The sequence below is a fragment of the Pleurodeles waltl genome, chromosome 8, assembly GCF_031143425.1.
Source record: "Pleurodeles waltl isolate 20211129_DDA chromosome 8, aPleWal1.hap1.20221129, whole genome shotgun sequence".
Classification (NCBI taxonomy): Eukaryota; Metazoa; Chordata; class Amphibia; order Caudata; family Salamandridae; genus Pleurodeles; species Pleurodeles waltl.
Window position 1 is genome coordinate 23374715 of NC_090447.1, and position 26464 is coordinate 23401178.

Below are 26464 nucleotides of genomic sequence, written 5' to 3' on the forward strand. Positions count from 1 at the left end.
TGTGGAAAATGCAACAACAACCATTATCCATTATCCTGACATATCTAAAATGGACAAGGATCACATGATCTCAACAGAATTCACAATGTTGGGCTATGTTATTGTTTACTAAGGTGCTCTTTTACAATAGAGATGTGATGTAGGTGCTGAGGTTTTCCAAGCACAACTGCAGGCTCAGATAGCTTTACCAGCTGTGCAGTTAATGATAACCAACTCCTGCTGCAAGTGAAGGAGGGATACTCACATATCTCTCAATGCCTCACCAATACTTATATGTGGATGTTTACAGGTTAACTGCCTCATTACAAGCCTTGTGGTGGCAGTTGGACCACCACATTACAAGTTAGGCAGGCAGACCTGCCTAAAGACCAGCATACCCGCCAGGATCGCACATCCTGAAGGAGTGACAGCGGTCTTGATTTTTGTCAGCCAAGGCAGTGCTGAACTCAGAGCCACATGGCTGATTACAACCTTGTTCTTCCCCAGTCTTTTCATGGCAGGGACCCCACCATGAAAAAGCTGGTGGAGAACAAGTGCTGGGGGTCACAGGGGCATGGACAGTGCAGGGGCCCCCTGTCCAGCACCATTGGAACGTGCACTGCCTGCTTTGCAGACAGTGTGCATTATGAGGATGCTGGCCGGCTCCCTCTGTGCTATGAGATAGCACTCGGCTCCTTTAAGGGAGCCGAGTGCTATCTCGTACCACAGTGGTGAGAACACTCTATTTCAAGGTTTCTGCTGCTTAGACCAGCAAAAACCTTGTAATAGGGCGGGGGGGACGCCACAGCCATGGTGGTGGTATCCTCCCCACGAGTTTGGCGGTCCCGTGGTGGCACCGCCAAACTTCTAATGAGGCCCTAAATCTCCCTTTATGATTATAAACTGATGTATTCCTGTATGTGTCTTCTGCACACTTAAGCGGTCAGAAGTCATATGTTCTCTGCCATCTATCACCTCTAAATGCAGTAAGCTATCAGTGTGGCTGTATGCTATCTTAACTTGTATTTGTTTGGTGAACAGCTGCCACTGATGAGGCACCAGAGCACTGTTGGCTTGTCTGACGGATTGGATTGCAAGTTAGAGCTTACATGTGTAGTGGAAGGGTGAGCCAGAGAAAAAGTCCTATACGGAAAGTCGAGTGTTGTGCATGAGGGCCAGAAATGTGCTGTTAACATGACATGGCAGGCTGGACATTGAATTTAAGCATGCAAAAATATTTTGAATGTGTCTTAAATTGTATAAACACTATACTTTGCACACATAAGTTAGGACTGGATACTCTTTAGTGGTAGATTTAGCATTGATGACTAAAGTTTTTTTTCACAAGGGCCTTGGTAATCGGGTGTGGTAAGATTGCTTAAAGAAGTACCGGAACTGTAAGGTGTGGATTTTTCCTAATGCAGTGTTAAATTCTGATGTGGAGATATTCCACCTAAATATAGAATAAACAAAACTTGTGACCATAATATCATTGTCAAAATATAATGATTACAAAATATTGTGGGCCAAAATAATGATTATTGTTTTTATGTTCTGCTATACTACTGAAGTTTAAAATACGGTCTACTTTTATATAGTTTTTCATAGTGCTTTATTGTATTGTGTTATGTTTTTTTAATTTTATCAAATATATTACTGTGAAATTCTTTTAAACTTTTTTTTGTAAAATTCCATAATGTATATTTTTTATTGGACTTTTGAAGTTATGAGAGATTGGGTGACTAGTGCTTTTTAATTATATTGATTATTGTTAATATCTTAATCATATTATATATTTTAATTGGTATTTAGTTGTTTAAATGCTTAATACTTTTTTAATTATGTATTGTACATTAATATTGGGTTGTGGGGTTTACTGGGGGATTGAGTGTGTATCCTTTTAAATAAAATGTATCTAGATTGATAATAATTGAGTAATGTATTACTTATGCACATTTTAATTAGACAAGAATCATGTTTAATTAGTTTGAAATAGAAAAATATGTATGTATTTCTTTGTAGAACTGTTAATATTATGTTAATAGATTGTGGTGAAAATTTGGGAAATTAGTATCTTGTTTTTTCAGTTTATGTAACATGTAAACTTTTTTTAAAAATCTTGTTTGTTTTTATGTATTGGTCTTAGTGGTATTTGTTTTAAACATTTATTTGATCATTTGAATCTAATGTAACAATTCTAGTACGTTTTCAAAGATATAAAAAAGTTTTTTTCAATTTTAAGGTATTTACATTAAAAAAAAAACGACATGTAATTTCTTAAGCAATATCTAATGGTGATATATATTATTTGTTTCCAGTGTATTTAAACTCCCCAAATATATGCACTTTTCACAATGTGTATTAGACTAGAATTAGAACAGAAAGACTGAAATTGTGTTTTCTGATGTTTGTTGGACTAGATGGAAATAGTAAATCTGCCCTTACTCTGCCCCACAACATATGCACTTTACTAACTGTTTTTTGGCATGGAGTTAGAATAGTAAATCTGTTCCCCTCACAACTACACCCATTGTATGCACTTACCCAGTTTGTTGGATTAGAGTTAAAATAGTAAATCTGCCCTCCCCCAAAATATATGCAGTTTCCCCATTGTTTTTAAGATTGGAGTTTGAACAGGATATCTGACCACACCTCCTGATGCTTCATTTTTTCTAAAAGCTTGATAAAATAAAAAATCCAGCTTTCCTCAACTTCATATTTCCACCCATATAATTATAGTACGTATTTGAAATGTCTTTATATGTTTATTTTTAAATGTTTTAGGATTAGAGTCATGTTACTATTTTGCTTCCTTCTGGTTTTTATATAAGATATTATGAGGGAATTCTATTTAAAAAGTATACATTTTGTAAAATGATTCCATGATCCAAATAATTTGTAATTTGTTCATCTTTATTCACAATTTCTGATATGTTTTTCAACATTCTTTAAAATAATTATTTTAATAGTTTACTTAGTATAAACTATTTTATATTAAACAATAATACTAATTGAACATTTGTATATTTTGTGTTATTATTTACCATGAAATATTATATATAGATTTAAAACAATCTATTTATATGCCTAATACATTTATTTGAATATATTTTTTTTAAATTACAGTTTATTATCATTTTTGCATTCATTGTTCACATTTTACATTATATATTATATTTTATGTTGTATATTTTTAAATATAAGAATTTTTAACCCAGTTTTTAAAATTACAATACAGTTTATAACATTTACATATTTATATACTTACAAATACAAAGTCAATATTTTGGGATACAATATTTTTGTAATTGATATTCTTTTGGATGTGTTTATAATTATATTTTTTGTACAACAATAGTTTTGTGGTTGATATTTTGTGGCACTACCAATTGAGAGCTTCTTCTTTCCAAACGGCAAAACTCAGAATTGTGGGGGATATAGTCTGGTCCCTAAGAGTGAAAGGAATGATCTCACTGGGTTGAGTGAGGAGAAGAGGAAAGAATTTAAGTGGTAGATCAGTCGAGAGATTACGAAAAATATTACTAGAGTAAAGGGTTCATGAGAGTGGGCAAAGGGGACAAAGTTAGGGAAAGCAATGTGGAAGTGTTCTTCTAAAGGCATGCTGGTGGCTCTGGTACTTTAGGGCAGATTTAGGAGCCACTTGTGCCACTGCAGTGCCACTTTAGTGTCATTTCTTTTACACTAAGGGGGCGCTAAGGTGATCTTTTCCCCACGCCATGTTTACAAAGTGGAGCAATGCATGCATTGCGGAATTTTGTAACCCTTTCCACCACATTATGCATGCGTGCAAGGAGGTCCGCAAAAATCACGCAATGAAATCTACAAGATTTCATTGTGCCATTCTTAGGGTCATTTTTAACACCTGCTAAAAGCAAATGTTAAAAGGATGCACACACTGCATCCTCCTTGGGCCTCAATGGGCCTCCTTGCACTTTGCTCCACTAGCATCAAAGTTTTTGACGCTAGTGGAGCAAAGCGCTGCAATAATGTCATCAATTTTAATGCTATTGTTCCTAATACCGCCATGGTGCGCTGTATCATAAATACGGTGCATACATGGTGGCATTGGGGGAGGGCGCAAGAAATGTGACGCTTCACTGGATGCAGCACCACTTTTCTTCAATTCGGCCCTTAGTGTAGCAATTCATGTGCAAGCCAGGACCAAGTGAAATGTCTTCGATTTGGTAGGATGAATTCAGTGAAGAAGAGAGCAGGTCATAGGATTTGTGAATGTGAAGACAATTAACAACAGAAGACTCTGCTATTGTTGAAACATTTTGAAAGCCCACTATAAGTGCATAGCTAATGTAATGGAATAGGGAAGACTATTGTAACGCAAACAACAGTGGGCAAAGCAAATGAATTTGAGTGCACAACAAAAAATCCTGGAGACTTTACAGTGGGCTTAGATTCGGCTGTGAGAATTAGCATGGCGGCCAAGGATACAGGCGTTACAATAGGCAAGTTTATGCAAGGGGCAACACCGAGCAAATGAAAAGAAAATGTCAGGTGGGATGCAGATTCAGAAATTTGAATATCCATGAAAAGGGTGAGAATTGAAATGTTAGCTGAGAATGAGATAGAGGAGTCAAAGATAACACCCTGATCAAAGTTCAGAAAGGGACTGAAGGTGACAATTGAATTGCAGGCAGAAAACAAGATAGTAGAAATAAGTTATTTACTTGTAGTCCTAGCTCTTCAACATGGATATACCCACTGAACTTATATAAGGTTGAATATATTCATGCATCTGTGAACTACCAGAACACATTCTCACTCAATTATACAAAAAGGAAACATGTCCAAAAAAGGCAACATTTACACATTTTTACAACTTGTTCTATACAATGTTAAATTAGCAATAAGGTTTGGCTGTAGCACCCCTTAAACGGTAAATCCAGCATGAAAAATCAAGAAATGCATAAAGTAAAGTTCACCCCTCCTACTCTAAGAACCTTGGAAGACTGGACAATCTTATCATGGTCAGTAGGGTGACAGGTAGGTTGTTTTTGAGCTTAGATAAGATACCTATATAGTGCAACCTGTTTAAAAACTATGGCCTTAAAATGGGGAGGTGGTTGATGATTTTATTAACTTGAAGAGAATGCCCATGGTGAAGAACTATGGGGCAGATTTACAAACCCCTCACTCAATGCAACGCAGCAAGACTTGCTATGCTGCCCTGTGTTAAAGAGAAAGGGCAGAAATGTACAATATTTACTAATATATGAAGCTTCCTGCCGTTTCTATGTGCTTGCACACTCTGTGCTGCCTAGTGCCAAGACAGGCACCCTTGCGTCATGGTCTAAGGGTGCCTACATTATAGGCGGGATTGTTTTTTGTAAAAGAAGTGGCACCTTCCTGCACTAAAACAATCCTTGTAGACTTTTCCTCTTTCTATGAGTGCTGCACGCATAAGGAGAACAAAATGAGGAGAAATTGCTTCTCTATTGGGAAGGTGTACAATTTTGACACATTCCCAGGTGTACACATTTTAGTGTTGTGTAAACTACAACTCACTTGTAACTCTCCAAGGTTTATTTTCATACCCACAAGCGAACTTGATTAATTGCTCCAATGCTGACTGTGAAAAGCAGGTTACTGTAGCCCTGCAGAACACCACACAATACATAACTGAAGCGGTATCATTGTGTTTGGGTAATTAACAATATCTAAAAAGGGATTTAGAGGCACCGTGGTATAAAAAATAAGCGTATTTCACTCTTTACAACATGGCAAACTGCACTATGAGGTATAGACACTTTAACTAAAAAACATATAAAACATATAAAAAACATTTATTATAACAGGCTTAACCTGTTCCTCAGCACATTTAAAATAATCATGCAAAACATAAAACTAACAGCACAAATGAATGTTGCGAACAACAGGAATAAAATTAACATTTCGACCATGGTTAAAACATCATAAAAAAAGTAACACCCTAAAACCTACTTCTATGCACTATACTGGGAGATCATGTAGTACTATAACTTGCAGCTAGATTTTCTCAGGGAGACTTAGCACACTGCACGTCTCTGGACAGCAAAAGCTGTGGGTATCAGAGAGTTGTGGAAGCAGTGTTCCCTGCAAAAGGAAAACATGCATCACAGCAGTCTCTCTCCTCCAGGACTTGGATCATTATCAGCATCAAGCGAGACGCAGCATCTTCTTCTAGTGCAGGCGCAGGCAGTCAAGATGGTCTCCAGCAGTATCTTGCAAAATAATGTAAGCAAAGGACCTCTCTTGACAAATGGTCAAATGGCACCCCATATTTACTATATCTTATCAGAGATAGGAATTTCCAACATAAGTTCAGGAATGTCTGGCATAAGCTATGTGCAGCAAGGTGCAAGTCTCAGATACGCCCTTATAAACATAAAAGGTAAATTGTCAATTCAGACTACACTGTTTTGGCTATTTTGTTTGTTTGATATTGTCTGACCTTGAGATTATGATGACAAGGCACCTGTCCCCCAATGATGTTGTACCAGGTGTTTCTATTGATGTCATTGTCTGAGGCCAGGTGTTTCTATTGATCTCACTGTATGAGGAACTTGACCCCTTGACAGTTCTTAGAAAGATAAGAAGAGATGGCATCTGTATTAACAGCAGACATGGGGATGATTTTGCAGAAATTGAAGAAATTGAGACTTGGCCTAGTCAAAATGGAATCGGGCCTTATGTACAATATGTTGAAAGTAAATCCGGGAAAGTGCCAAAAAGCATGGGTGAATGTGTGGGAACACCCACTCTCGACCCATGTAAAGCCTTCTGGGTGCAGAGTAACGAAAAGCAGCTATTTGCTCTCTCTTGCATTACTGTAGATGTAATAAGCTATGCAGGGCAACACAAGGTGGACTTGTGTGGCCGAGTAAATTTTGCTGATTCCCTTCTGTTGACTTGTGCTACCTTGCGTGATGAACTGGCAATGCAAGGGCTTCATAAATCTGATCTAAGCTCAACATGTAAGTAATCTTTCCTTCTTCACTTTTGGATGTTCTCTGAAATTCATAAATGGTACAGTAGAGTAACAAGCTAAAACCACCATAAAAAGTGTGTGGTGTGGGACCCAAAATTTTACCCTTAGACAACACATTTACAAAGAGAAGTTTGAGCGAATAAAGTATCCATCATAGAGTCTGAGTCCTAACAAGAGTGTTCATACAAGATATGTAATGATCCCCAAGAGGCTGTCTTATCAATATCAGAAATGGGGACATTTCCTACCAGGGAAGATGTGGCTGATTTTCAAGTTGTGGAATGAGCTCTTCAATTACCAGGTTATTATCTATTGGTTTTCTCAAAATAGTTAACAATGCAAGAACCTTGCTTTAAATGCAGGAAACTAGACTTTTAAGACAGTATCACGACAGACAAAGAGCTGTTTGACCTTCCAAATCTTTTTGTTCAAATAATAACAGAATGCCTTCTAACCATTAAGGGCACGTAACAACAACATTGCTGGGGATGACAGGGTTGGAAAGAAGCAGGCAATGAAAGAGTTTGAGTAATGTAGAATGTGTAGAGAAGGATGAGTTCTTAATAGTACTTTGTAATGATGGAAAAGTGTCTATTGTTCATCACTATGCAAAGCTTGAAGCTCACCTTCCCTCCTGGCAGATGTAATTCCCATTAAAGAGTCAATCTTCCAGGAAAGAAGTTGCAAATCAGCTTTATGCATAGGTTCAAAATGGAAAACCCATCAATTTGGAGAACACCTCATACATTTCCCAGGGAGTCGATAGCTTGCTGACTGTGGAAAACGTTTTCTAAGATCCTTCAAGAAATTCTTACAGAAATAGTGAAGAGAGAATTCTGAGAAGGAGACACGTACTGAGCAGTGATGGCAGCCAGTTCACTCTAATGGAAAAATGCTGTAAATCAGGCTTTGTAGGATACAAAACATAAGACAATACCATCTCTTTCTAGCACATACTTGGTCGTTCTGGATGTTGATATGCACACAGAGAAGCTTTTCCACTTAAATCTGTCTATCCTTGTGGGAGGGCATTTTGCTTCCTTGAGAATGGCCATGAAGTTGCTTATGGAGCCAGGCAGTCACGCTCAGAGATTCAAGTCTGGGATAGAAATTTCTGCCAGAAATCTTGGACAACAGATCACATCTCATTGGCAGTAAGCTTGGGTGAAATGTAAATAATGCTAGCGCAATTAGCATACTTGATGGGAAATTCCTGAAATTATGCTATTACTACAAGTAGTGTAATTTCTCTCCTTTTGCTGCAAAATGTTACCGCAAGCACCTGGGGTCAATTCGAATGGCCATAGAACAAGTGGCTGTTCCTACTGCCACTCCTGGTTTGTCAAGTTTATTTTTACTGAAAAATATGTCCTCCTGTCATCAATTGACAGGACACATTTCACAATAAAACTTAGTCCAAAATAATGGATTTCACATAATTGCAAATATTTGACAAGAGCTTCGCCTTAGACAAATGTTATGGATGTATCCATGGGCAAAAGCATAAAAAACATGGGCAGCCAGGTTTAAAGAGTCTGCTGTGGTGCCTATGATCTGGTTCAACACAAGTATTTGTTCTTGAAGGTCCTCTTGAAAATACTGATTGTCCTCTAGGCATCCTTTATATGAACCTCTATAAAGAATCCCAAAGAGACATATCATGAAGGCCAAACAGTGCTATGGAACTTGCCATCTTCTTCCTGCCAATTGAATCCATGTTTCTTGTCAGGAACAAGCGTAGGGGAAGGTTTTTTCTGACTGCAGATACTATGATGGAATCTGGTGGTGGCTTCTTCCTTACGAAATGAGTGCCCTGGTCAGAAGTTTTGTACTTCTTTTGAAGTTTAGATGGAGCAGACTTCACGTAACACCAGAAATAGGAACATCTGCATCACCTGTTCCATCATCCCAGTGACCAAAGGCAAGAAAGGTTTGGGTAATGTTCTATGTTGTAGCAGTTCAAGTATCAGAGTTGTGGTTACAGCTTGTGTCGACATAGGTATATTCAGCTTGGCCGCACAACAAACTGGGACATCCCTAAAGGAATTATTGTTATCTTCTGGCAAACTCTCCTAGAGCAAGAGAAGGGTCAGTCAGTGTTGGTGAGTAATCCCACATCAGGAATGGTCAGAGAGTGCGATGACAGGGAAAGAGGGAGGCTATGCCTGCAATAGCTTCTATTAGAGTTAATCCTTATGCTTGATTGCCTTCAACATCAAGAATGCAGACATGATATTCTGCAATCTCATGTTCTAGAGAAAGGTCTTCTGCTCCTATGAGGAGCACTTGGTTTTGAAGGCTTGGAAGTTGCAGGTGGAGGTTGAAGTCCCACTGACAACTTTGGGAGATGCAGAGATGCCAAAGGAACTGGTGAAGTAGGAGGTGCTCGTAAAAATGGAGGTGAACCTGATCTCTTAGGTGAAGAGTAGATAACAGACTGACAACTGAAGTTACCTCATTGGTTAGACAATATGTCCGTGAACATAAGGGTCAGAGGACATTCATACCCTTCTCTTCTTAAGACGGTGGAGCCACTCTATGGATAGTTGAGCACTGAAGGTGAGGAGCCAGAAGCTGGTAAAGGCAAATTTCTCTGAGCCTCGATTTTGAAAGTAAATAATGATTGCTCTTTCACCTTGGTGTCAAGGTGGAATCGACATAGATGGAGGCAGCATGGTACTCTTGCATGTTTATGTTAAATGGACATTAACTTCGATGGAAGTTGTGATGCCAAAGATTTATGTCCTCTCAGCGTCGGATGCTGCCTCAAAGCCTACCCAGCTCTTGACAGCAAACATGTCAGAAATTTGCCTGACTTCAACTTTGTAGCTCTCAAGTTCATTTGGAAAGTTATGTTTTTCCTCTGAAGATGCCTCTGGGTCTACCTCTCTGGGTGTCATTGGAAAGTGATAAGGAAGCTGAGGTAGAGGGAGCTCCTTCTCCTCACTCCTCAAGTCTTCTGGAAGTAGTCTCTTGTAGTCTCTCCTTCAGGCCATGCAGCCTGATTTTCTGGTTGTCCTTTAAAGTTCTCCAGGCCATATTCTGGTAGTCTTTGCAGGTAACAGGACAATGGTCATCTGGGATGCACATAATGCAGGGACTGTAAGTGCCTTTTTCTTACTACAGGAAGGGACCTTTACAAAAAGTGAAGGCATTCCGGTAGGGAATTTACAATAATCCTGTCAAAAAATGTGGAAAAAATATCCTAGTCCTCAGCGATTATGAGTTGTTTTTTAATTATTTGCTAAAGTTTTTTAAAGTTTACCAGAAAAAAAGCCAAAAAAGTTGAGCTCGTTTGTAACAGGATCCAGTTGCCAGGAGCTTGAAAAAAGAACTGACTTTCCTCTCACCTGTGGGACATGATGGGGCATATATTGTTGGATTATTACAGTTAGCTATAAAAAAAGAAAAATAATTTACAAATTACTACTAGAAAGGGGATTACAGAAGAGCTCCTCTCAGAGTTGGTGACAAAACGAGTTGGGCAACCAATTCACTGAGACACAATGAGGCACACTAGGGAAATCATGCATGCACAGGGGAGAGAGATTGTAGCTAAATTATGCTTAGATGGCACTGGGCTTGCACTAGATTCAGGGCCAGATTCAAAGGTAAACATGGACCAAAAGTCAAAATGTACGACTTTCAGTATTCACAAAGGTTGACTATGGACCTCATTTCAACATTGGCGGGCGGCGGTTGAAACCGCTGGGCGGGCGCCAATACGGCCACACTCTTGCGGGGTCTATTTGGAGAACCCCACTGGGCCAGCAGGTGGAAACCTGGTTTCCGCCCGCCGGCCCACCGGGGATCTCGGCTGCAACACGGGAGCTGGCTCCAAATGGAGCCGGCGGTGTTGCGGCGGTGCGATGGGTGCAGTTGTATGCGTCGCGCATTTCACTGTCTGCTATGCAGACATGGAAAAGCTCCAGGGGCCCCCAGGGGCCCTGCGACTCCCCTTTCTGCCAGCCTTTTCATGGCGGTTCATACCGCCATGAAATGGCTGGCGGGAGGGGGACTCGTAATCCCCTGGGCAGGATTACAACCGCCGGGACAAAAGTGGCGGGAAACCGGCGGTCCCGGCGGTGCGACCACGGCGCTTCCGCCGCGGTCGTAATGCCCAAGTTTGTACCGCCAGCCTGTTGGCGGTACAAACTCCAAAACAGCCCTGGCGGTCTTAGACCGCCAGGGTTGTAATGAGGGTCTATATGTACTATCTTTACGTCCGCACTAAGGACGGAATCTCAGTGTGGAGATTCCGCTCCACACTTGGAGTGGAATGTTCACATTCTGGGCAGATGCCCACTCGGAGTGCGGTGATTCGGCACCAAGTGCAGATGTAAAGATACTACTTGTAACTTACCTTCGTGAATACCGAAAAGTAGTAATGTTAGACATTTGGTCTAAACTTAGACCAAAAGTAAAACGTTACCTTTGTGAATCAAGACCTTGGACTTTTAGTCGAAGTTTACTTTTGTGAATCTGGCCCTTCATCTATTAAATATGAAAAGAAAAAGAGATCAGTGCTGGTGAGGGTTTGTGGAGGAGGAGGAAGCAATATCTCACTTTCTATGGGGATTTCCCTGAATATACTTGTTTTGTTCCACTGGGAAGGTGAAACAAATCACCGGACTGTCCCTGCCATAGACCCAGTGACTATTATATTGTGTGCTATGCCATTGATAGAGTGGGGAAAGACAAAGAACTTGAGTTTGATTAACATTCTCTTACTAACAGCCAAACAAACTCTTTTAGCTCCAGTTGGTTCAGACCAGGTACCAGACATAACAGGAACCCTCCATACACTAAAGGATGGGCCCCATCGGGGAAAACATCAGGCTTGAGTGGTCCACTATGGTTCTTCGTACATCCGCAAGCAGTGGCAAACCTACATTGCTCTGAAAATCATCGTTCCTGTTAATTTGATTCCCCTATTATGGGTCCCTAATTGCTTAAAGGATTAGGTACGTGTCAAGGTCCTGACGAATCGCACTAGATCATTTATTGACTAAACAGCGAGAAACATGTTGACCTATTATACAGAGTAACACAGGGGATCCTGTGTTTACCTTCACTATCCTCCATTGAGAGATTTAGTGATTACACTACTTCCTGTAGTTTGGGGAGTGTAGACATCATTTTATTATCTCCCCAAGTGTCGTTTTTAATCACGTCAGAGGTATTAGTATCATAAAAATAGCAATTTTTACCTCTAAGCATTTGTAACTACCTTTACACCAATCCTAATTTTTTTGACAGGTTGTTCATTATTTACAAAAGATCTCCGGCAAAGAGCCCCCGGCCTGACGAGGAGCATAGCCCTGTGATGAAGCACGTCATCGTAAGGTGAGTGAGGGCACTTGCTTCGAATAAACTGATTTTCCATCAAATATAGAACTATTAATCTGAAAGAAACCCTCCCTTGTTTTGGAACTGTGTATATATATTATTTTGATTTGTTAACTATTGGGAGCCATATACACAGGACCAGGAGTTTGTTCTCCGAATCTCCCACATATGCCTCTCCCTTTTGTTGTTGTTTGATGACCAGACATAACAGACTGGTTTCACAGGTGGTGGTATATTTTAGGGACTGAAAAATCAGTCATTCCATCCAAGGTCTGGATAAAGCATTCCCAGTGGTGCAGGCTCACAAAAGAGTACAGTGATCTCGCATGCCCAAGATCAAGGGCACTGTAACGTTTGCCAGCATTGAATCTGACACTGAGCCTGAAGAAAGGAGTCTGCTGAATCGCTGAAGCTGACACAACCATTTAACTCTTGAGAAGAGATATGTTAGCAGTTAGTCATGGGGAGGATGAGTAGAATTTGGGGAATAATGTTTGGGCCTCATACAGGAGTCACTCAAAAATTATAGAACAAATAAAAATGACACCCAGCTCACCGGTAGAGGGGAGCCAGGGATTAAAGAATACCTAGATTAGAGACATAGAAGAAAAGAGCGGAATAAGAGATGACGGATTCAGAGAAGGAGAAAGAAGAAATAATTAGGTCACATGAATCATAGTCAGACAAGGGGAGGAAATGGGTCAAAGATAACACAGAGGCTAGTTGCACAGGAAAAGGGACAAATCAAAGACAACACTGTGGTCACAGTCTGAGGGGGGAAAAGGAAGAACAAAGATGACAAAACAGAAAGAGATGAAGGCTTAAAAGAGAGACAAAAAATCAGCATGGGGAAAAGGGAATTTTTTACTTTGCAGCGTGTAAAGAACAGACTTCCAACAGAGGAGATGAATGTATGTGAATGTCTCAGAGATTACACAGAAAGATAAAGTGGGATGTACAAAATGTATCCCCAAAAAATGAATCAGTCATGTGCAAGACACAAGTCGATGAACCAAGGCATTAAAGGAGGCACATACATCAGCAGAACATGTGCACACTGTGTTTATTTTCCATTGTGGATGTCTACCTCTCATGTTATGTATAAAAGGAAAATTTTAAAAATCTCACAACCTGCTGCCCGCTCCTCAAACTGTTGTGCTAGAGCCAGCATTGCTTCTATGTTGTCAGTGTCCTCCTCCTCCTTGGCAAGCTCTCTCATGATCCTGCAGCATGCTAATGCCGCCACAATGCAGTCCCGGCACTAAAATAGAGCAAACACATCACAAGTTAACAAGCAAAAGACCTTCGTTGTCACAATTATTTGTCTATGAGATCAACTGCACTCTCATTCTGGAAGTAAACTAATCCATAAAAAATTGACACAAGAACACAAAGACTGAAAAAACAGAAAGGGGATCATTTAATCTGAAACATTGGGATGGAATAAAACTGCCAACCAGCATGCAAAGTCATGCTGGAGACATCAACCCATCACTTATTTGGAATGGCTCACTTGGGGTGCCAAGCTAATTTTCTACATAGAGGTTGTGGCCTCATTTAGAGAGATGCAAAAACAATATAAGCCATCTAAAGACATCAAACCACAATAATATGAATGGCCTCCATGACACACATCACACCAGTAGAAATACCTCCATGTCCTTGTTAGAAATGGAATCTCTGGATGGTAGTCAGGGTGCACTCCGTCCAAGCAGGGACCCTCACTCAGGTCAGCGTAAGAGGGAGTTACACTCCTAAGATAACCCCTGCTTAGCGACTTGGCAGCTTAGCACAAGCAGTCAGGCATATTTCAAAGGCAATCTGTAAAGTATCTTTACCAATACACACAGTAACACAGTGAAAACACCACAATCAATCAATCAATCAGTGCATTTGTAGAGCACACTACCACAGAGAGGGTCTCAAGGCACTGAGGGGTGGGGGGGGTTGTGCTGCTATTGCTCAAATATCCCGGTTTTGAGCCGCTTCCTGAAAGTCAGCAGGTCTTTGGTCTGTTGTAGGGGTAAAGGAAGGGTGTTCCAAGTCTTGGCGGCGAGGTGGGAGAAGGATCTGCCTCCGGTAGTCGCTCTTCAGATGCAGGGGACGGTGGCAAGGGCGAGGTCGGCTGAGCGGAGTTGGAGGGACGGGGTGTAGAAGGTGAGTCGTCTGTTGAGGTAGGCTGGGCCGGTGTTGTGGAGCGCCTTGTGTGCGTGGGTGAGGAGCAAAATTGACACAACACCAGTTTAGAGAAATAGTCAATATGTATCTAAATCAAACAAGATCAAAATGACAAAGATCCAACATACATAAGCAAAGTTATGACTTTTTAAATTAAAAAGAGTCTTAATCGAGAGAATTCAATGGATGTGTTGTTCTTACACAAAGTACCTGGTTGGTGTCAAAAATAAAGCTGCATGGGACAGCGTGCATCGGAAAAGTCAGCGATGCGGCGATTCCGAAACTTGCAAGTGAGGCCGTGCATTGTTTCTTCTCCGGTAGAGTAGGCGATGCATAGTTTTTCTCCCGCAGAAGACCTATGCGCTAGATCAGGCACCACTTGGCAGGGTAGGAGTCACAGCAAGTGAGTCCAGGTGCTGGCAGAGAAAGCTTTGATGGCCCTGAGACTTCAGAACAGGGGGCAAGCTCAGTCCAAGCCCTTGGAGACACTTCACAAGCAGGAAAACACAGCAAAGTCCAATCTTTGTCCTCTCAAAGGCAGAAGCAGCAACTGCAGGCCAACCCAGGAAAGCACACTCACAGGCAAAGGGGCAGTACTCCTCCTCCAGCTCTTCAACTCTTCTCCTTGGCAGAGGTTCCTCTTGATCAAGAAGTAATCTAAAATTCTGGGGGTTGGGGTCCACTACTTATGCTTCTCTCTGCTTTTGAAACAGGCAAACTTCAAAGGAAAGTCTCTGTTGTTCACAAGAATATGCCTTGCCCAGGCCTGGCCCCAGACACACACCGGGGGTTGGAGACTGCATTCTGTGAGGACAGGCTCAGTGCTATCAGGTGTAAGTATCAGCTCCTCCCTCCCCACTCTAGCCCATAAGACTCATCGGGATATGCAGGCTACACCTCAGCTCCCTTCGTGTCACTGTCTAAAGGGAATTCACAAACAGGCCAACTGTCAGTCTGACCCAGACAGGGCATACACAAGCAGGCAGAAACATAGAATGGTTTAAGCAAGAAAATGCCTGCTTTGTAAAGGTGGCATTTTCAAACTGACAATCTAAAAATCAACTTTAGTGTATTTTTAGATTGTGAGTTCAGAGACCACATACTTCATATTCCTATATGCTCTCAAAGGGAAACTGCACTTAAAGGATATTTAAGGCAGTCCCCGTGTTAACCTATGACAGAGATAGACCTTGTAACAGTAAAAATCGAATTTAGAAGTATTTCACTGTTATGAACAAGTAAAACACATCAGTACATACCCCACCTTTAACATACACTGCACCCTGCCCAAGGAGCTACCTAGGGCCTACCTTAGGGGTAACATATGTAGTAAAAGGAAAGGTTTCCACCTCGCACATAAGTACACTTGCCAGGTTGAATTGACAGTTTAAAACTGCACACAGAGACACTGCAATAGCATGTCTGAGCCATGTTTACAGGGTAGCACAATTGTGGTGCAGGCCCACTAGTAGCATTAGATTTACATGCCCTGGGCCCCTCTAGTGCACTTTACTGTGGACTTACTAGTAAATCAAATATGCCAATCATGGATAAACCAAACACCAATACAATTTAGACAAAGAGCATATGCACTTTAGCACTGGTTAGCAGTGGTAAAGTGCCCAGAGTCCTAAAGCCAACAAAAACAGATCAGACAATAGAGGTGTGTGTGTCCTGAAAATTGAGCAGGGGAAAACCTAAAAAACACATCCAAAATATTGAAAACAAAAATATCAACATATTTGACCATCTATAAATATTGAATAACATATTGTCCCTATTGAGAAGGTAACTACTTTATATCTTGTGTGTGCTCTCTTATACAGCCCTGTTTAATTCCTAGACTGTATTTTTTACAACTGAAATAAAATAAGAAACCATCAATATCCTTTATTTCCTAAATATGATGATTACTTTCCAGGTGACTGTCTATCTATCTAATCTATAAATTGGTCAATTGATCAATAGCGAGATAGACGGATCAGCTTTGGTTATAAAACTTCATCGTATGTTTAAAAATCTTCAGAAATTCACCGTAACCATTGTTAAAGTGAAGGTATGGTTATGAATTAGAACTGAAAAAGCATTTGAAAGGTATTGTTAAAACCATAATCCAAAACTCTCACAGCAAACACACACCCTTGATAAAACAGATGCAGTTACAAAGCTTCAATTCACTTTACAGATGAGATTACATATGACGTTACCTTTAACATCTTGAAAGACACAACTATGAATCCTTGATATGTTGTTATTGATTGGTATACATAGGGTGTGGTCAAAAGCATTGTGTTTGGTGTGCAAGAAATCATTTTTAATATATATTTCATTCCCCTTGGATCTGGGATTTAGGGACTCCCTTTTTCTTTTAATTTCTCTCAACACAGTGCTTGGCTGACCGTCCTGGTTAATGACGCAAAAACAGAAATCGAATAATGGCAAATAATGGCAGTCAGAAGACAAAGTGTATTCACAATTTATTGAACTGGATTTGCAAATCATCAGTAGATTAGTGAATTAACGGTCCAGATATCTCTAATATGTGACCTTTTCATGCCAAAACCAATCACTTTTTTAAATGAACATTTCTTGTACACTATTGAATGGATTTACACCAAGCCAAGCAAAGGCACTTCCTATTGAAGAGAAAATCATTTTTTGGGAATTAAAATTGAAAATGGCACTTTTGAGGCCACACTTTTTTTGGCCCTTGCTTGATGGATTTGCACAAAACTTGCCTGAAAGAACGCAAAATAGATGTACTTTGTTAGGAAGGTTTTGTGCAGATTCCTCAAACAGCACCCGACATAGTAAGAAAACAAAAATAGCTTTTTTGTATGGAAATTTATGCATAAATAAAAATCATGAATATTAAATAGTCTTTGATGAGCGGTATTCAAAAGAATACGACCCAAAGTTTGTGCAAATAACAATAAACAACATCCCTGAAAAATGCTGTAATTTTTTTTATTTGTTTTTCCAAACAAAACTTAGGCCCATATTTATACTTTTTGACACAAACCTGCGTTAGCGCAGGTTTGCGTCAAAAAGTATAGCGCTGGCTAGCGCCATTCCAGTACGCCAGCCGGGCGCCATATTTAAGGAATGGTGCAAGCAGGCACTAAGGCCCGGTTAGCTTCAAAATACATGCCGCTAACCGGGTAGGGGAGGCATAGGGAAGACTGGAGGTTGTGCAGGAAAGAATGGCGCTAGTCAGGTTATAATCAAAACAATGACTCTAAGCTGTCTAGCGTCATTGTTTTGATGCACAACCCCCATGGACATGACTCCTGTCTTAGTAAAGACAGGAGTCATGCCCCCCAGCCCAGGGGACTTATATCCCCTGGGCATTGCCATTGGGCATCATGCCATGTAGGGGGCCCAAGTTAGGTCCCACTATGGCAGTCTGAAAAGAAATTTAAAAAACTTACCTGGACTTACCTGGGATGGGTCCCCCCATCCATAGTTGTCCTCCAAGTGTGGGTGGGGGTGTCCCTGGGGGCAGGAAAGGGCACCTGTGGGACGTTTCGGTGGTCTCTGACCATGGAAAAAGGCCCACAGATCCCCTAACGCCTGCCTAACCCAGGTGTTAAATATTGGTGCTAAGGAGGCTTAGCGCCATTATTTAAGGCCCTCCTCCGCCTTGCGTGCTTTTTGCACAGGAGGATAAATAAGGCACTAGACCCTTTGAGTCATTTTTTGCCCAGGAACGCCTACCATGCATCTCATTGATGCAAGGTTGTTTTACGCAGGTAAAAAATGACTGTGCCTCCAATATTTTGGAGCTAGACATGTCTAGCGTCAAAATATGAATATGGAGTTAAGTTTGCGCCAGATTTGCATCACATAAAATGATGCAAATCGGGCGCAAACAGAGTATAAATATGCCCCTTAATTTCAGAATACTACTCTGTATTCCCAAAGCTGTTCTCCACCAGGCTCCTAAAGAAACAGCTGTACTCCAACACATCATGCATCAAAGAGGTAGCTGTTGGAGATCACCTACTCCATAAAATCACCTCTCTCCCTTCTTTTGGAGTTGAAAAGTTGCTAATGCTGAGGGATTGCTTACTGTCAGGTTTTATTTAACTTCTGCCACACAGATGCTTTTCATCTACGGCTGTATGCAGCCTTGTTCACATAGGGAAGCACCATTTTCACAATTTTCACAGTTTTTTAAGCTTACACCATGAGGGTAACAACATATAAAACATACAAAAGTGTTTTTCCAATCATGTTGATTCCTGGTCACAAATACATTTCACCAATGAATAAAATATATCACTCTCACATGACTATGGGTAACCTGTGCATGATTTATACTTAGTTCCAGATTTCACCTGTTCTGTAGTCTCACAAATAATTTGACATGATTCTAAATATTTTTATTTCTAATTCATCATTATCAATTTTGCCTAATAATAGGGATGCCTATTCATCTATAGTGCCCAAGTAGGCTATTCTTTCCCTTACTCCATTCACAATTTCCCTGACCTGCTTTCCAAATAGTCTATGAATGACTTCTCTGTAGGTGCTTGGGTTATCATGAGTGTATGCACAAGTCTTCTTCTACGTTTAAGCCTATAGAGGTCTTAACATCAAGCTCCACAATGTACCTTGACTCTAATTTCGTTAGGGCATTCTTCATGTCTACAGCCCCCTCCGCCTTGCTCCCTTCCCCGGGTCACTTGGAATCAGATCTATCACAAAGTACCTTTTTAATTAGTGTGATGTAACTCTGTTCTGTGAAGTGCCAGTCTACCTTAATGTAAAGTTTCACCCTGAACCTTCATGGGGGGATGCAGAGCTAGTGGGAACTAAGAAAAAGAAGGAATCCAAAAACACTGATTTCCCATTTTAATTCCCATAGTAAAGTTTGCTCTTTGATGCAGAAAAAACTGGCTGAACAGAATTACATCAAAGTTGGCAGAAAGTTTGCTCACAAGGCATGCTTTTCATTATTTGCTGTGAATGTGTTCAGTAGTTTTCGAGAACATTGCATTTAAAAAGGTGCTCAAGGTTGTCAGAAAGGTGTGAATCATAGAAAAGGTTAGTGATATCTGGACTGTTTCCATGCAGACATGCCCTGATTGGCCAATTTAAAGGAATCTGGTAAATTCTGATTGGGGGTGCTGCAACATGAATAATACATTGTGGCAGTGTTTACAGGACTCGGAGATGTAGTCCCTTTGTTCTGAAAATTAATTAAAAACATATAAAGGGAAGGGGAGCACACCATGGTGGCCCCAATGGCATGTGGGGAGTCCCTCCCCCTTGTTGTGCTGGCCACAAAATGCACAACATGTTGTGCATGTTGTGGTGGCTATTACAGGACTTGGTCCCCATTAAATTGCACTGTAGGTAAAGCCTCTGTTTGAGGGTCACCAAAAAAGTAACATATATGAAGTGTGATAACACATATTAGTCACACTAAAAAATGTTTTTGGGTGATGGCATACTAATTTTAGGAACTGTGCTTTATTCTAAGATGATCTTTCCCTGTTAAAATACTAATCCTCTACTGGGAATTGATGAGCCATGTTTGAGAGAAAGTGGTTTCTCATTCAAGGCAGGAGTGTAATGCAAGCCGCTCCAGCCCCTGCATTGTGGGGGTGGGCAACCTATCAGGGCCTCCCTAACTCTTAAGGAGGACATTCAGTACACAACTAATGAATATTTGTGAGAGATGGGACACTAAGGTGCTCCTCTTCAGGGGGCTTCTACCAGGTTGTATTACGCCTTTGCGTAGAGGTTATGGAATGTGTTCTACAGGCTGAAATGAGGACCCATTTTCTATAATTCACACTATATTTCTCAGCAATGTGAAAACAAAGTCTGATAGTCTGAGTAAAACCTGTACTTCAACAACAGGAGCCTGACAGTTTATTCCCCATTACAGCTTTACCACAGTGCTCTGACGAACAACTATAGGTGCAAACGTAATGACAACAACAGTGCTGCACACCTAAGCACTATCTGGGTGGAATCAACGCTGAAAATACTGAAAATATTTCCTACAGAGGATACTGCAGCAACTGAAGAAAATGAGGGGTTTTACTTTGTCATAGAAATTATGGTTAGTGCTCTAGAAAGTAAAACGAGGGCACAGTTTCTGTAAACTCTAAAACATCTTCCTCTTCAATGTCAGCAGCTTCACCACAGTCTTCTAAAGTGCAACTAGAGCACTCACATTCTGCATTTATGGCGGCACATCCAAACACCATCTTGATGGAATCAAAGCTATGAAACTGAATGCACATCCTACAGAGGGTACAACAGTAAATGACGAAATAAGGGGTTTCTTGTTGATATAACAATGGTGGTTAGTGCTAAAAAAGCTAAAATCATAAAATATTCTCTAAACAATTCTTAAATAACTTCCTTATGTATGTCAGTAAAAACATTTAACATGCAGTATGAACATGAAATTCCAACACCAGCAACTCCCTGTCAGTCAACTTCCTAGTGTTTACTTGCAGTTTCACCAACGAGTTCATTGAACAACTAGAGTGCTAACATATTGTGTTCAATACAAAAGTGAAACATGCCTGATTGCCGTCTTTTTGGAATATGAGCTGGTGAATGTAAAACCTTTCCTGAGGAGCAGGATGAAGTAAATGAGCATTCAGGTGTTGATGCAGGTATGAGTGTAGCTGGTTGAAAATGTGAATGGATTTCTATTTTTTTGTAATTTGGGGCATAATGTATTTTTAAAAGGGCTAAAAATAGTTTAAGAGTGGGATGTTCAATAAGTACAGCATCCCCTTTCCACGGTTACTCACCCCACCCATTTTCTCAGTTGTTGAAGAGCTGGTGGTATGTGATATGATATGATACGACACAATATGATATGGTTCACATTCTGCATTATTTGAGGAGCCAAGAGCAGAGTGGCGAGAAGAGATGCTGTGGCTCCTACTAGAACAGGTCTTGTGACAATGTGAGGTATCAGGTAAATTGGGAGTTTTCTCTCTGGCACAAGTCAGTTAGCATTCGGAGATGAGTGTGTGATGTTTAGAAGCATGGCAGTGTATATAGACATTGACATCCTGAAGGAGGATAGTAACCTAATGTTTGATTCGGACAAGTCTGTGGAAGTTGAGAAAGACAGCCCAAGGGCTCATAGTTAATTTAGAAGGAGAAACAGGACTATCTCCGCAGACTGTGCTCTTTTGGAATATAATATGTCCTGAAGTCAAAATGTATTTGCCCATTTGCGATGTTAAAATATGACATTCAAGCAATTACTCCACTGGATTGCTTGGCAATCACTGAGTTTTTATTGTTCTATGTGCTTCTGTTAAGAAATGTGGCTCGTGTGCCACTAACTTTGAGGTTCATTAGGTTGAGAAGCACTCTGGTTGGTTATTCTTGCATATTGACATGTGCCATATACATCTTATTAGCAATGGATCTGTCAGATTCATAGATCTCAGTGTAAGTTGTCTTCTGTTGTTTGGAAATTGCAGTTTATGTTTATTGTTGTGGTGTGGTGAATGCTTTGTGCTGCAAGACAGGCTGGAAGTTTCAATCATTTATATGTAGGGTGTTTTGTGAGAACTGCATAAGCATATACTTTTAACTCTGTGAGGAGTCTAGTTAGCAGTTTGAGGAATGGGGAGTAGTATCCATCTTCGTGTTGTTATGTAGATACATGTTGGCTCTACGTGTCCAAATGTTACAGATGTGAAGAAGATCAGCATACAGTCACACGAGATATAAAAGTAGTACACTAGTGTGTGTTGTGCAAACTGAAAAAAAGAGCAGTACCCTGTTGCTAATGGTTGAATGTACTCTGTGGTCGGCAAAGTTTGGGAAGTGTAGTAACCTGTTGTGAGATGCTGGATGGTGGAGCGCCCAGTGGTGTGTTAAGCTTGGGAAGAGTAATGCCCAGTATGGGAACGTGCGTGGAGGACTATCCCGTTGGTGCAATGCGGGAGAAGAGAAGTATCATATCACAAGAAGCTGCATGGAGATGTACCCTGTGGAGTAAAACCTGGGGAATTGTACTACCCTATGATGTGGGAAAGATGCAGAATTCACCTGGGAGTGCTTGGGCACTGGCTGTACAAATGGGAACATTTGAATAGAGTGTGGCACAGGAGGCTGATTATGTTTGTGATTGTCCTATGGTTGGTTAGTGTTGTGTTTGAATGGTAGTGTTCATTGTATCTCTAATGTGCTGTACCTGAGTAGGATAATGTACTTACTTGCTGACATGGTCTGGTATCAATGTCTTATTGCTGGACTGGTCTAGGTTTCATTTTTGTTTTTTGTCAATCATTTCTCAGCATGCTGTTACTGAAGGCTGTCATCTTTGTGTTCAGAAGACACCCTGACTTTTTCTGGAGCATGTTCCAGAGAGAGTGGTACTAAGTGTAGATGAAGAGCTTTCTTCGCCCTGCCTTTGGACATGCTGGTTTGGCCTGCTAGAGTGACAGGGTGTGGGGCCTCCTGGAGTGCCAGTGCTGGGCTGCACCTTTGTGTGTGAGTGTATTTTCCTTCTGGGAATGTGTGAGTTGCTTGTGGAATAAGGAGAAGGTATGAGAGTTTGTTGTGCTGTGTAGTTGTGTAAAGTGAGGTGATGTCTGGGGATATTGTTCATGAGGGTAGTTCTTACGACAGGTTCTATGTTGGAGTCTTGTCAAGGGAACTTCAAATTGAGGAGATTTATTCCCTTTTTTATTTTGATTTGTACCTCGAATGAGTAGATTTAGAGATAATGGGAAAACCCTTTGTCGAAGGAAGCCAGTAGGTTCCATGCTGTGGCTGACACATCACTGGTGATAGTGACTCCATGTCCTACATGCATAAAGGCTGAATGGTGTAATTTATAGTGTTCAAATATTTGGTAGTACGGCCTCATGTCTGAGGAGGTCCAAGACCGTCTTGCCTTGAACCGCTGAGCAGCGGTAGTCACAACCAAGATGTTGTTTCTTTTCTTTGCTAGACATGATGTGTGGGGAGTCTCATGTCTTGACTATCACAGAATGTCTATGAATGCTATCTGTTGTCTTTGTGTGTCTCCATGGGCACTGAAGAGTTTAAGTAGATGATGTTGGGTAAATGTGAAAAATAGACATGATGGAGATTAAATGATTGGGAAGGGTTGTCCATGTTTTTATATGCACAGTAATGGCTGCTCTTTGTTTTGTTGTTGTTTGCATGAAAGGGAGGATTGCAGTATCCTAAGTTCCAACATTTCTTGTATGTCTGAGCTGGTGTCTGTAATGCTGAGAGTACATGATGCATTAGAACGTTGGTGTGCGGTCCGGGAATACAAACAATTCATAATTTGCTGCATCTGGAACATACATCCATGTCCTCGTTTAGATTTCTTGTTTTCAGTTGTTTTTCCATTTTTGTATGTTTCTCCACGTTCCTATTGACCTGGTCCTGTGAGTCTGAGATACGAAGTTCTGCCATATCTATTCTGGTACCTTGTTTACCCAGACGATCTTTCATATTTCAACACATTTTGCTTTTTAGTATTGTTATTTGCAGTTTTTTAACACTGGCATTACTGCTGGAATCTTATCTGTTTCCATGATGTTTCTTTGGTGTGTAGATTTCACGGTCCTCTGTTTGGAAAGTTTTTCTGGGCTGAAAGTTACATTAGTTTCCCTGTTGTCTGATTTCCTGTTTTTCAGAAGCTTGAGGCCACGTGCAGCAGCCACACTACGTCACATTATGGCAATGATCTGCTGTGCTTACATGCATGTTTATGATTGTGTGTTCAGATGATGGATTGTGTGAGGAAACAGGCATTTTGCAGGTTCATCCCCACATTTTGCCCCTCTTCTGACCCTAGGCACTGGTGTAATTGCTCTGAAATGCACTGATCCCTTCTGATCAGGCCTCAGTGCATGTGCTCTGACCCTTTCAAAAGTATACATTTAATTGACTTATCCCGAATTGGCATACCTTAAATTACTTGCAAGTCCCTAGTATAGCGTACAAGGGTGCATGGGGCCTGTAAGTTAAAGTGTCTCTTGTGGACTGCAACACTCGTTGTGCCACCAGAAGTATGATAAAGCATGTGCATGACTTCCAGACTTCACCCCTAAAGCACCTCTACTGAGTCCTAAAGGCAGAGTGTATTATGTTCAAAGATTGGTCCTATAGTTTCATGTTTTTAAGGTCCTAACAATAAAAAGGTACAATATCATTCTTACTGTTGAAAGACTAGTAGCCCCAATGGTGAGTGAAGCGTTACAGTCTGGCATCTCAGTTCAGATAACTTCTGAATGGTTCTACTAAGGTTGCTACTTCAAGGTATCAAAAGACTCAGCGCATTAAATCTGATTTAGTAGTTACATCAAATGTGATGACACTAATGGGCCAAGGGCAATGTTAGTAAGTTATCACTACTATTTTCCAGTGCCCATTTATGATTACACACAAAGGTCTGTGCTCTAGACAGCCTTCTTGCCTCCTGGGAGAAGAGTGAACGACTCCCAGGAAAGCCTACAAAGAGACTGCCAAGGCAGGACATGTCATCTCCTCCTGACAGGAAAAGCCACACAGGGAAGCCTCCTTTGTAGAGCAAATGGCAAGAACACATGAAGAGGGGCTGCTCCTTTGCAGAGGTAGGCAGGAGAGTGCAAGGGAAAGCAAGGGGACAAACTAGTTAGACTGGTTTTCCTGTGAGTGTGTGGCCCAAAGGTAGCCACACCCCAGGGTTGGGCTACTAAGCTCCACAAGCTGAGAAAAGGGTTCAGAAATTTTGAGAGTGGGCAGAACACTGCATTCTGAAATAGCTGGATGGTACACTTCACAGGAAATCATCATCAGGCAGGAGGGCTCCAAGTGTCCCATTAGCTAGTGACCGCCACATCTGCTTTCAGTGCACTTGCTGCTACTTGGGCTAGTAAAGGGACAAGGGTGCCCGTAGTGCCCATCTCAAGAAAAAATCCTCCCTGAGGGCCAGCCAGAAGAGGAGAACTCCAAGAGTCAGTTGGTTGACTTCCTGTCACAAACAGGGCCACAAAAGCTCTGCCTGGGAAAGTTGGCAGCCCAGATCACTGGGTCATCGTCCCTCACCACACAGCAGCTTTGAAGGCGAAGTCCAGATGCTCAGAAGTTGCACTCAAGTCTGCTGGACCTGGGAGAGTCATCAGTGTGTATTTTGGTCACCCAGAGGGCAAGCTATCAGCTAAAGAAGGGAACCGCTCAAATCGTCATAGCTGGAGACCAGCAGACTAGTACCAACAGGTTTGGTGCTGGGTTTCATCTGGACTTCAACGGGCATTGCCTTGTGTGGCCAAAAACATCCTACCATGTTCATAGACCAAGGGGTGGCCATAGGAAGACTCCTGTCCAACAGAGCCTCAACTACAGAATCCTTGAGCATTTTCATCCGCCTGCATCCCTTGCATCAGGAACACTCCATTGAATTTCATGGCTAGTTGACATTGAGTGAACTGAACTGAACTGGAGACATCTCCACTTTTGAGATACCTGTTCTTTTGGACCTAGTTGGTCCCCCTGGTTTGCTCCCTGTTGGAGCAAGTTGTCCAAAGTAACTCAAAGTGACTACATTCAGCTTTGATGCCAAGTTTCTTGAAAGCTTTCTAAGTGCCAAATTTATGGAATGTACCAATGCTTGTTTGTGATTAGGTAAAAAGCTGTGAACTATGGTTTCTTTAGGTATTTAAATCTCCTTAGTGCCCTGGTGGATCTTTTTTTATTTTGGCATTGGATTTCTTCAGTGTCATGTTGATCTCTTGCTGAATTGTTTTGGTGCAGCTAAATGCTGTACACTTTTCCCTTTGTTTAAGCCTGACTGCTCAGAGCCACAGTTTCCTAGGGTTGAGCTAACGTTTGTCAAACAAGCCTGACTGAACATAGTGCAGGACTGGTGAGCGATTTACACCAGGAGGTCACACAACCACACCATATAATATACCCCCTTTCTTCACAGTTTGCCCAACAATTGTAGCAAGCCACCACATG

At 41.1% G+C, this 26464-nt stretch overlaps 1 protein-coding gene across 4 annotated transcripts in view; it reads right to left on the minus strand.

Moving 5' to 3' along the window:
• Positions 1-26464, minus strand: part of LOC138249674 (transient receptor potential cation channel subfamily M member 2-like) — a 519042-nt gene that overhangs the window by 243999 nt on the left and 248579 nt on the right. For all 4 annotated transcript variants that reach the window (XR_011194834.1, XM_069203635.1, XM_069203637.1 and 1 more), the window contains one exon: positions 13463-13592. Coding sequence is in view for 3 of the 4 variants with exons in the window: in XM_069203635.1 (XP_069059736.1) it covers positions 13463-13592 (130 nt within the window). In the remaining variant the exon portion in view is untranslated. The remainder of the gene's footprint in view (positions 1-13462; positions 13593-26464) is intronic.